The 12,113-nt window shown below is 60.6% G+C and overlaps 1 protein-coding gene across 1 annotated transcript in view; it reads right to left on the bottom strand.

Moving 5' to 3' along the window:
* The window catches only part of NBEAL2 (neurobeachin like 2), a 162,587-nt gene that overhangs the window by 26,771 nt on the left and 123,703 nt on the right, over window positions 1-12,113 (bottom strand). Inside the window, 15 exon segments of the mRNA XM_067530498.1 lie at window positions 53-212; window positions 1,470-1,648; window positions 1,980-2,248; window positions 2,251-2,411; window positions 2,614-2,708; window positions 4,142-4,227; window positions 4,604-4,763; window positions 4,898-5,056; window positions 6,179-6,332; window positions 6,975-7,077; window positions 7,301-7,460; window positions 7,999-8,132; window positions 8,324-8,495; window positions 9,770-9,862; window positions 11,366-11,448. Of these exon segments, the coding sequence (XP_067386599.1) occupies window positions 53-212; window positions 1,470-1,648; window positions 1,980-2,248; window positions 2,251-2,411; window positions 2,614-2,708; window positions 4,142-4,227; window positions 4,604-4,763; window positions 4,898-5,056; window positions 6,179-6,332; window positions 6,975-7,077; window positions 7,301-7,460; window positions 7,999-8,132; window positions 8,324-8,495; window positions 9,770-9,862; window positions 11,366-11,448 (2,168 nt within the window).

Below are 12,113 nucleotides of genomic sequence, written 5' to 3'. Positions count from 1 at the left end.
AGGGAACAGGATGGCACCCGCATCTCCAACCCCTTCAGGCCTGTCACGGTACCTTCTCGCTCCACAGGGCCTGGTTGTTGTGTCCCTCAGAGAACAAGAAATCCTGGAGAAGCCTCAGCAACTTGAGCACGTTCTGGGTGAGGCTGGGCAAAGCGGCCGGGGCGGATTCCTTAATGTCCGTGAAGGCCGACTCCAGCATCATCTCCAGGAGGCTGCAGGAGAGAGAGGGGAAGGCTTTAGGCGTCCGATGGTCAAACCCAGCACAGCGCCGCCCGCTCTAGAGAATAACCCATTCCTCCTCCCGGCGCTGCAAGGCGCAGGGCCACGGGCGGCCCGCCTTCGGACTCCAGTCAGAGGCCATTCCCGGGTATGCCCATACGCTGAGCACACGGCTAGTAGATGCCGAACACTGTGCCGGCCATGCAGCAGTCGCTTGCTCTTTTCGGGACCTACATGACCCCTGTTGACACAGTATCTGAGCGCCTCAAAAATCCTGTAGCGTGTTCAGCCTTAATTCCCGATGAGGCTGGGTGTTGCTGTCATCTCCATGTTACAGATGGGGAGCTGAGGCCCAGAGAGGCTAAGAGACGTGCCCAAGGCCCCACAGGCAGGCTGTGGCAAAGGTGGGAATGGAACCCAGGTCTCTCAAGCCAGCGCACCAAGCACAGGGAGCGGTTGCTCAAGACCAAGTTCCTTCGCAAGGTGCTAGTCCTCCTGGAAAGTGTTTCAGGAACATGCATTCTGTAGCACACCAGCCAGGGATTACCCCAGGCACGAACGTTTGTCACAAAGCACTCGGAGACAGAGAGGGAAGCTCTGAATGTCAAGGAGGCAGAGGGGGTCAGACGCCCACGTTCAAGTCTAAGCAGGGGGGGCAGGAGACGTCATGAAATCAACACCACTCACCGAACACACGAGATGCCCAAGTGTGGAATAAACTGAACGGGTCAGGAGTGAGGGGGGCACTGTAGAGAGGGGGTGTCCGCAGCTGGGATCGCAGGGGGCCGCAGGTGAGGAGCGAGGGGCACCAGCAGGGCTGTGGGGCGCAGGGCTGTCCTAGCTGGGACAGGGGTGCTGGCAGAGCTGTCTGGGAGGCCCCGGCGCTCTGACCACCGTCACTACTGCGTCACTTTCACAAGGCCAAGTCCTCCCAGATGTGAAAGGGGAAAAGGCCTTTGCTAGGGGCCATCTCAGTCCCAGGCCAACTTGCCAGAAACCCACAAGCTCGGGCATGTTGGCAGTGGGTATCCTGGGCCCTCTGGCCTAGTGGGGGGGCATGGGGTGAAGGGTCACACATCTATGGGCCCGATTCAGGTCCTATTTCTCCACCTCCCAACCCCTCACCCCCCCTTCAGCTTCGGGAGGAGGCCAGGAGGATCCCACTAGGTGTGCAGTTGTTTTCACCCTCCCAGAGCCCCCCAGCCGGCTACATTCGGTGGGAACAGGCTGACTGCCCCACCAGCACCCACCTGCGCTTGATCTCGTCCGGCGGCCGCACCAGCTCGCAGGCCGTGCCCAGCTTGGTGAGGACGGAGAAGACCTGCCCGCGCTCCTTCCAGGCTGCGTCGTCCCAGCCCTCCACCCCGCGCCAGGTCACCGAGAAGATGATGTTGGTGAGCAGGTTGCACAGCTCCTCCTCCGGCGTTTGCTGGGACGGGGGGACAGCAAAACACACACCGAGCTGAGCAGCGGTTCCAGGCTGGCCCGGCCAGCTCTCCACGCGCTTCTCCTCTGGCGGAGAGACAGCCGCCCTGCTCAGACATGATGGGGGTGGGACCTGGAGTGGGGTGCCTGGGACCTCATCATGCCAACTGGCAGAGGGCACAAGCCCGTGGCTAGCTGCAAAGGGATGACACCACGCCTGGGAGAGAAGCCAAGCCCTTCCATTGCAGACTGCCCCCTCCCAGATGCTCTCACCAGAGGCCGGAGCAGGAAGAAGGTTCCTTTGCCGGCCCTCGGGGCTGGCAGCGGCTGCTTACCTGGGGGTTACTGGTATTGGAGACGTCATCGCTGGGCAGCGTCTCCTGGTAGCTGCTTTCGTCCAGGACGTTGGAGAGGCTGGAGCTTTTCCGAGCCCGCACACCCGGGAAAGGCTTGAAATACTCCAGGGGGGACGGGGTTCCTGGCAAGCTCACAGGTGTCTGGTTGCCGCTCTCCACCGGGGTGGCGGAGCCGGTGCTGGCCAGGTCGAGGCAGAGGTCGAAGGGCGACATGCAGAAGGGCGAGAGAGGGTGGTAGACCCCATCGAACTGGAGGCCGTCGCTGGGGTGGGCCTCCCCCTGGCCGGGAACGTCGATGGTGTTGGAGGAGGAGGAGTGGCTGGTGCGGTCCAAAGAGTCGAAAGACTTGAAGTTATAGGAGCGGAAGGGCTTGGAGCCGCTGGTTGGGGAGACGGAGTGGTCAGAGAAGCCCTCGGACAGCTCGTGGTCGGAGGCCTCGAACCCCAGCGGCAGGAAGACGTCCAGGTCCTGAAGGTCTGCCGTGGCGGGGCTGGCGCTGTCCAGCCGCTCCTTCCCAGCCTCCGCGCCCGACTCCTTGCCCGAGGGCTCGGAGAGCTTCAGGCCGCCCCCGATGGCGGAGCCGCTCAGGCTGTGCTGGCGGGACTCGTAGGACTCCTTGACGTAGAGCTTGGTGAGGGTGTCCTGCCAGCCGGCCAGCTTCGCCAGCTGCCTCACCACATCGTGCTGGGAGTAGATCAGGTGGAAGAGCTGCCGGCGGGGAGAGGAGAGAACAGGGAACGTTACAGACCGGCTCCCGGCTGCACCCACAGGGCCAGGCAGGAACATTCCCACTCGCCGTGCCCGCCCGGACCAGCAGCTTGCCCGTGGCAAACGAGGATTCAACTCAGCGTCCAACAGTGAAGACTCGTGCCGGGCTGGATTAACAAAGGGCGCGCTCTGCCTCCCTACTGCTCCCTGCCCCCCTCAACTCAGCAGCCCTGCAGGGCAGGGGAAACCCTTATTGTAGAGGGGTCCCACCTGCTGCTCCTCCGCCCAGAAATCAGGGCCCCCACATCTACAGCCACCGCGCCCTCCGCTGGCCTCGCTCCAGCAGCCAGGCTGCAGCTGGCCGAGCCGCGCACGCAGTCCTCGAGCAGAGCACCAGGGCGGGACGCGGACACACACACACCCCTGACTAGATCCTGCTATAGCCCCATCATCACAGCGTCCACGTACTGGTCAGACACCCACCGGCCCGGTCATTGTGCTCATCTCATGGGGGACAAATCCCTTCCCAGCCCCAGATCGGGCGAGCCGCTGACACCGTCCAGCAGAGAGCCAGGCTCGCTGTAGGGACACGTTCCGCCCTTCGGTTCCTGCACCCTCCGGCAGCAGCATGCCGGGAACAGCACTGGCGTTAAGGGAGGGCTGAAAGCTTTAGATCGCCCGGAGCCAGATCTCAGTCGGCTCCACGGCTCCTTCGGCCAGCCCACCATGGCGCGCTACTGCCACGCCTGTGATCCCGGCTGCCTTGAAGGGTCTCGCCTGGCTTCCTGCCCCACATAGCGCCGGCTCCCCAACTCCCGCTAATCAGCACCTCTCCCATCCTTCCCTCTTGGGAAGGAACTGGAGAGAAGGGGGCTAAGTCCACGCCTCCGCTGAACGCCGTGGCCCAGGACCGTGCCATGGGAAAGAGCAAGGGCCACGATCAGCCTGGCTGTGACCCACAGGGGGTGGGATTTAGCTCTGGAGACTGATGGCATCCGTCTGTCTCTGGAATAAGGGCAGCACGGGTCAGGAAAGCAGGCTCAGCCCACGGCCAAGAGGGGAGGTCAGCCAGCAGGTGCATCTGCCGCAGGGCCGACCAGCGTGGGACGGGGCAGTGGCTTAGCGGCAGACGGCAGCTCCCTAGATCTGCACCAAGACCCCTAGCCGTCTTCAGAGGGCAACCGCTTCCAGGGATTGCCAACACGGCGCGCAGAGGGCATGGAAAGAGATGGCTCAGACGGACGCAGCTGACTAGGGAAGCTTGAGGGTCCTGATGGGCTAACGCACCAGGCCTGGGTTTGAGCCCATCTGGGGCTGCACGTGACGGGAGCGACACGGATTCGACTCCTGCAGGAGCTGCGGCTGGGCAACAGGAAGTTCCCTGCTGGCTCCAGGCACCCAGAGGGCTCCCACCGTACGCAGGCTCTGCTCACCTTCCGGCAGGTATCCAGCCTGACCGCCAGCTCCGCCCGGTGGGACAGGTACACCACGGCCATCAGGTCCTTGTAGCTGGGAGAGTCTGCGGGGCAAGACGCAAGAGCAGGCGTGGGACGCAGCCCTGCAGCGCGCTCACCTAAAAGACCCTTCCCGGGCCACAGCGCAGCCTGCCTTCCGCACAGACGACCGGCTCCCGGCCCACCCGACGTGCAGCGATGGGCCCAAACCCAGACCCCTCCCCCCCCCCCACAAACACACACACTATGGGGGGCTCAGCAGGGGATCCCAGATTCAAAACATATGGGGCGTCCCCTGGCTCGATACCCCCCTGGAACCGGGGCACTCCAAACTCAGCCCCCCCAGTTGCAGGCCTTCCTTCTCTCTTTAGCGACATGCCCTCAAAGCCACTTGGCTCTCGCCTGCCCGGCCAGCACGGCAGGGCCGTGGCCTCGCCGTACCTGAGCCGAGGACTTGCTCCAGGAGGCACCGGAAGAGCAGCGTGGACACGGGGATGTCGGTCAGGTACGAGACCAGCCCCTGATAGCCAATGTCCTTCAGCTTCAGGCGCTGCTTGCTGCGCTCGTGCGCCCTCTCGTATTTCAGCATCTTGTACAGGACCTGCGGGTCGGACAGCGCCAGCGTCAGGGGCGGGGCTTTGGGGCAGCCGCCGGCAAATTTGGGCGCCGGAGGCCAGGAGGACTTAGACGACACGTGGCTCCGGGATGGGGCGGGTGGGAGGCCTCATGTCTCACCTTGAAGACTCTCTCCCGCACTTCGTCCGAGAACTTCCTCTGGACGAGCAGCGAGAACAGGACCTCCACGTTGCCCGACTCGAAGAGGAAGGTGTAGAGCTGCTCCTGGGAGGTCGACTCCTTCAGCAAGCTGTGTATCACCTCCAGCACCCCGCACACCTGCAATCGCCCCGGACACAGTGATCCCAATGCTGAACGGAGATGGCCCACGGACGCCTGCTGCCCATCGCGCCTCTCCCCCGACAACAGCAACCCCACAACCCGGAGAGCAATCGTCCTTCGCTCATGGCCCCCGTTTATATACCTGGGCTCAGACGCAGAGACCAGCGATCGGCAGGGGTTTGGGTGGGATATTCACAGTAATGGGAGTCGCGCAAGGTGCTGTTATGGTTGGAAAAACAGCTCCAACCGCAGGGTAAGCTGAGGTGTGCGTCTACAGTGCGCTAGCCTGCCGCACGCTAACTGGCCACGGGGACCCCGCTGCCGCGCACTAGACGTGCCGTCGTGCGCCTGGATCTCAGGTTGCAAACTGCAGTAGATCAGCCGTACACGGTGGCACGTCTAGGGCATGGCAGCTGGGTCCACACGGACACGTAGCGCGTGGCAGGCTGGCACGCTGTAGAGTCAAGCCCCAGCTTGCCGCGCGCTAACTGCCCTTCTAGACGAGCCCTTAGCCGATCAGCTCCCTGCATGTCCCTGTGTTCTACACATGATCGCTCGCCTTGCACGGTTTTACCCAGGCCAGCCCAGCTACTGGGGAGCAAGCTGGGCCTGGCGTGGCTCACACCAGATCAGGGACGTCGCAAAGGGCATGGCCTGGCTCCCAGACCCCAGGATGCAGGGCTGGAACTGGGTGACCCAAGTGAAAATACTCTGCTGATTCCAGCCGTGGTTGACTTGGCCCTGAATGGTTATTCCTCACGGCAAGGCCATGGCCACTGTTCATCACACCTCCGCAGCCGCCTCCCGTACCTCTCTATTAGTAGCACCGATGGGCTCCAGCCCGCCCCGTGGTGCTAGGTGCTGCACAAACCCATAGCAGGAGAGTCTCTGCCCAAGAGAGCTTGCAATCTGAATAGGCAGGAAGGAGGACGGATCGCTCCCCTCCTTTTAAAGACGGGAAACTGAGGCCCAGAGAAACTCGGGATCTTGCCAAAGTCATTCAGGGCCTCTGTGGCAGAGCCAGGCAATGTAGGACTCGCGCGTTCCAATCCAGTCCCTTAAACCACAAGACTTTGCTTCCTAGCGGGGCCTCCCCACCCATCGTCTGCCCCTGCACACCTGGTGTTCATCGTGCACCCCGGCCATGTAGTTCAGGGCGCTTTGCATCTCGTCAGCAGAGAAGCTCCTGCCGAGAAAGTCCTTCACCAGGCCGAACAGGGACATCTGCACGGTCTTTACATCGTCCGTGGCAATCGGCGTCTCCTTATGAGCCCTGAGAGAGAGGGGAGGGGGGACGGGATTTTACACCAAGTGCACACGCAGCACCTACGACACGGACCGGATGGGGAAAGGAGGGAGAACGGCATTCATCAGCTTCCCCGGGCTTTGCTTTATACTGCGACCCCCTATAGGGCTCCAGCCCCTCTTGCTGATGGAGTCATCCACGATTCTGGGTCCCAGAGCTGCCTACCGGTGGGTGAGACAGTAAATCAGGCTGCAGGAATCCAGAGCTGCTCAGGTGAACCAGAAGAGGGGACGGAGTGAGAATTTTACTGCCGCATGCAGCACCCAGGGGGACTCAAAGCAGGAGCAGATCTGGCAAGAGCTGGGCAAAGCATCTTCACTGGGAAGTTTGTTCTGCTCCAGCCTGGAGAAGCACCCCCAGAACTGCCTGCGTCTCCCCAGTAAGCTGCCACAGGCTTGTGGAAGCCCATTGGATGAGGGAAAAAGAAACTGGTCAGCCCTGGGCAAGGCAAGCCGACAGGAACATCTTCTCAGACTGCCTAGAGCCAAGGAGACAGTTCAGCTTCCCCGTGTGCTGCCCCCAGACAGACCCTCTTCTCCAGTCATTAAAGGGTTAAAGCAGCTCACCCCACCCGCCAGGACGAACAAGCCGGAAGCAGCGTTAACTCACCCGTAATAGGTCCGAATGGAGTCCAGGATGTACTGGACTCCGTATTTCTTGCGGATCCGCTGCTTGTGGTCCTTGATGGTGTTCGATAAATACTGAATGTGACCTGCAGGCGTTGGGGAAAGAAGGGAGAGGGCGCAGACAGAGCCGGAAGATTAATTCAATACATGTATCGGGCAAACACAGACAGCCGGGACACAGAGCAAAATCTCAGCCAAACGGGCCCTTGCCAAGAGGTAGCTGATCCTGACCCATGGAGGGGTAAGTGATGAGCGGCCAGAGGGTGCACCCCCCCGTGGGAAGCACTCAGACCCCCAGCCGGTGCTTACTTAGCCGGACGGCGAAGTCGCTTTTGCTCCAGAGACGGAAGTCGAAGAGCAGGTACTGGTACATGAGGTGCAGCAGGAAGCCGTGTCCCTCGGCAGCCACCTGCTCCATCAGCATCCGAGACGCCATCAGCACGTTCATGTCCATCATCAGGCTGGAGACCTGCCAAGCGCAAAGCAAAGAGCTGCACCATTTCCATCCAGCCGTCACGGGGCATTCTGGGTCGTAGGCGTCAAGTGACCCAAGGAAAATGAACCTGCGTTAGAAACCTCACAACAGAAGCCGGGCAGATGTTTTCCTAAAGCAAGAGGGACGGCTCCAAGGTAGCCGAGGACTTGTCATTTCGGGTGATGGGAGAGAAGGCGAGAAAAAACTCTTGGCCAAGAGGGGTGCACGTGTGGGTGTCCCCACAACATCTGTGGATAAAATACGCCCCGTTTCTCCAACACTTTTCAGATTAAGCCATCAGTGCGCTTCAGAGCCCACAGCCCATTGAAATGAGCGGGAGCCGAGGTCGCCCATCAGAACTCATTGCCGCCGGGCTGCAGCCAGCGCTGCATGTCTTTAACGTGCATTCTCTGCTCGGAAGGTCTCCTTTGAGGACACACGCTGTTTGCTGGCTGAAATGCACCAGGTGCCAGGCTCTGCCTCGTTTAGCTGCTCTAGGGGACCAACTGCTTTGGCCCTGGACATCTCTTACCTTCTGCAGCAGGGCTCCAATGATTGCCGGCCCATGACACTGCGCCAAGCTCTCCTGGTTCACGGGGTGTTGCTGGATAAAGTTCTTGACCAGTAGCAGAAACGCAGCCACGCCGTTCCTCTCCAGTCTGCTCTCTGCAGGAGGGGACAGGAAGGGTCAGCCAGCTGGGAACAGATCGTATTGCCTATGGGGGGGAAGTGGGGCTGGCTGCCCAAGGCACAGGTAGGCCCATAGCCCAGACGAAGCTCAGGGCTCTGCCAGTACATGGAGGACCCAGCCTCCTACTCCTGCAGCCCCAAGTGTTCCCGGCAACCGACGTGCTCACCTGAGGCCTTGCCTAGGGGGATGAGCATGCCCTGGCGATTCTGTGAGGACGTGAGCTCTGGCCCAACCAGGTCGTGGGTTTCCTGGTTGTCCTCGGATTCTTTTCTCTCGGCCGCAACTTGGTCCAGCAGCGGGAGAAGCACCCCCATCCCGCCAACGCAGTTCACCACGTCCTACGGGAGGAGAGAGACAGGGCTCTGTCCAGGACACAGAGTACCAGCAGGGAGCTTCCATCCTCGCCAGATCACGCCCTGCCCGCCTGGAAGCACTGACGCCGCCTCTTATAGGGGAGCGCTTGGGTAAGTAACGGTGCGTGCAAGACTCCAGCCAGCAACCAGCCAGAGAGACCCTACAAGAACATGCCTGCTCAGACAAGGGGACACCCGCTAGGAGTCAGCAAGACAGCCTGCCGTAGCTTCCCGCAGCAGGCGCTGCAGCTCAACAGGCAGCCGGGGAAACAGGAACAACGGTTTAGCAGTGCAAAACCCGGTCTGCGTGTCTGTTTCAGCCCGACTCTGAATCCTCGGCACCAATACCAGTTTAATTCCATTGACCTGAGTGGGGCTACTCCTTAGTAGAGGAGTGAGAGGAGAAACAGGTCCACTAAATCTAAACCGTCTAGAGCACTGAACGCTTCCGTTAGCACCAGGGTCCTCAAAGCAAATAAAAGGATGATCCCTGCAACCTGCAGGGAATCGATCTCAAAAAGCCACCAGGAATAGCTGGCTGATTGCTGTCCCAGAGCAGTCTTACAACAGCCACAATGGCCGAGCCGTGGCCACGCTATTGTGTAACATGCCATTATCGCGGGCACTCAGGGTTGCAATTCACCGGCAGTCTTGTGCCAGCCAGAGACGGGGTCCTGTGATGCCAGGTTCAAGCGTTTCCCCAATTCGTCAATATCTTCGTAGTGGGTTTAGAGAAGAGGAAGGAAAAGGATCTGAGAGCTGGAGGGGCGACGGGGTAAGAGAACTAAATACATTGAGCTTGGCTGAGCAATAACTAAGTGGACTAAGGGGGCAATGGGAACCCTATGGATATTTGTACGGTGGGAGCGGCAAAGGGTATTACCTACAGGGAACGCAGGGAGATAAGACAGGAGTGAATGGGACGGGATTAAGAAAAGCAAGATATAGGCTAAATGTCAGGAAAATCTCCCTGGCAGTGAAATACATTAGACTGGAATGGTCTCTTAAGCCTCAGTGCAGGAGATCTCAAAGCAGACAGAACCCCACACGCTTACATGTCCCGTAGGGAAGGTGAACTGGGTGATCTAACCCACGCGACAGTCTGACAACAGGACGACACATCGATTAGCGCTGTAGGAAGCGCCAGTTCCGGGATGGTCTCGGGTAGCTGAGAAGTCATTTCCCACTGAATCCAAATCTCATCGCCCCAGTGCCCACCAACGCCAAGAGCTGGGGGAGGGGGAGAGGCAGAACCGTACCTTGATATCCCAGTTCACCACTTTGTGTCCAGTCAGTCTCCCGTCAAAAAAATGGTTTGGAGAAAGGTCCAGGCAGATGTTATTTTTACAAGCCTACAACAGAGCAAGCCAACAACAGGTTCAAAAACACATACACACGCCCTGTCCCGGCATAAGCCATCGCCCTAGACAAGCAGACACGAGGCGAAATGAGGGGAAGGGTGGCTGTGGGGGCGTGGGATGGGATGCCAGAGACCTCAGCTCTGCCACAAACATCCGGCATGACTTTGGGCGAGTCACTTGATCGCTCCAGGCCTGTTTCAAATGGGGATAACAGCGCCCTCTTGTCTGTTTCAAGTGTCAGCTTCTCAAGTTGTTAGCACTCGCAAGTCCGCCCATGGGGAAAGCCACCTACTCAGGCCACGGCATGAATCCACAAAGCATACTGCAGAGATCAGGGCGGGGCCCCCCGACGGCCTGCGTAATCATTCTCAGGAGTCTCGGTGGCTGCCACAGAGATCTAGTTAAAGGAAAGGTTTCCCAGCTGGTCAAAGCACGGCTCCAGGGGAGAGTCTGATTGATATTCCAGGCCTGGAGTCTGTTTCCCGAGACAGTTCGGGAGCAGGCCATGCGCTCAGCTCTGGGGAGGGGACCCTTGCTTGTGTGTGTTGTCTCTCTAGAGCGTGGTGCAACAATCACGAGCAGCACAAACTCTGCTTCACCCACCCAGATGGTCAGTAAAAGCCAGGTCCCGTCACACAGCAGAACCAATCACCCTGGCCCCGCGGGATTCAGCACCCCACCTTGACAGGAGATGAAAATCTAACCTAAGCCCCATCCTCTGCAGCGAAGCCCGGTGGGTGCGACCCATTGGATGACGACCCAAGAGCTTTAGCACTGAGAACAGTTCAACCGCCCCGGCCTTCGCCCCCCACAGGAAAGCAGGTGTTACAAACAGCAGCCTCAGACGCTTGCTGAGTTGCTTGTGCCGAACTTGCAGCCCAGAAAGGCAGGTACTTTGCTGGTTGGCGGCATGTGATGAAACCCTGCCCTCTGCATGCACTGGGGGTGGAAGGATCTAGTCCCAGAAGGGCTGATGTCACCCGATTCCCAGAGGCCTCCCGTCTGCAGGGCTCTTCTGAACCACCGGCAGAGCAGGCACTTGGGGTGAGGCCGCATCTCAGCTGCTCTGGGCTTTTCCCCAGTGACATGCCTTTACTGCCACGACTGCAGCGTGGCGCCCGGCCAGACGGGAGGATCTGCCATCCCCTAATTTGGAAGGTCCCAGAGCTGTTTAAAGCAACCACCGCGGGACAGGCCAGCCCGGGTGACTGGCAATGCCATGTGGGACTGGTCACCCCCGGCCAGCAATCCCTACGGATACACCCCTCACCTCCGTAAGCCCATCATCCGTGTTCCCTTCCCGCTCCCCCCCACAGAGCCCGGCAGCCAGTGCGCCCCACTCAGCACAGCGCACTTCGGACCCAACACAGCCTGTATGAACACAGCACAGAGATCCTCCACGCTCCTCCCCAGCAGCACTGGCTGTGCCAATCCCTCCAGAGCCCGGGGCGGATGGGCACGGCAGAGAAGTGCCCCGGGAGAATCTCGCCTCACCTGGGGCGTGTAGTAGAGCAGCAGTTTGCTGCGCAGCTCCAGGAAGTCGCCTTCTGGCTTGAGTGGCGCCGTGGCGTTCGGTCCTGCGGGGAGGGAGGGAACGGAGTCAGCGAGGGGACGGGCTCACACCCTGCTGCCGGGCTGGCCCCGAGGGAGCAGAGCACGCGCTCCCCTCTAACGAGTGCAGAAGCCAGCCTGGCTCCCCCAGGTCCCGCAGCCCGTGCGAGAGCGACCCGCCCTGACCCACACGGCAGCGACGCTTGCATGGCAGAGCTCGGCCCCTCTCCGGGCTCTGAAGCCACCCTCTGGCCAAGGCTTGAAAAGACCCTGACTCATTCTCGAGCGCCTCCCCCTGCCCGTCCCTTCCCCCCAGGCAAACACCGTTCAGCAGCTCCGCTCCCCCGCATAACAGGACACAGGTGGGTTCCCACATCTCGGCCCCACCCCGTTCGTGCTGATCGGACATCCCGTCGCCTCTTGCTCAGCCCCCTCGCACAGATCAGCATCTCCAGCCATGCCACAAGGCGCAGAGGGAGCGGCGCCGTTCACTCCCACCGTGCTGGAGCCAGGCCTCTAACGAGCGCCCAGCACCCTCCCAAACCGAGGGACAGGAGCAATCGGCGGGACGGGGCAGGGGATAGGAGTGCAGGCTGGCATAGGGCCCCATCCGGGCCATGGAAATCTATCCCGCGGCACGACCCGTGTCACAGACCACGTTATCAGGCCTCCGGAATCGCCGCCCAGCTTG

Source organism: Emydura macquarii, unplaced genomic scaffold, assembly GCF_026122565.2.
Source record: "Emydura macquarii macquarii isolate MOO-44397 ecotype Brisbane River unplaced genomic scaffold, CSIRO-AGI_Emac_v2 contig_3080, whole genome shotgun sequence".
NCBI classification, from domain to species: Eukaryota; Metazoa; Chordata; order Testudines; family Chelidae; genus Emydura; species Emydura macquarii.
Note: the sequence above shows the minus strand (reverse complement) of the source record. Positions and strands in the feature narration are given on the sequence as shown.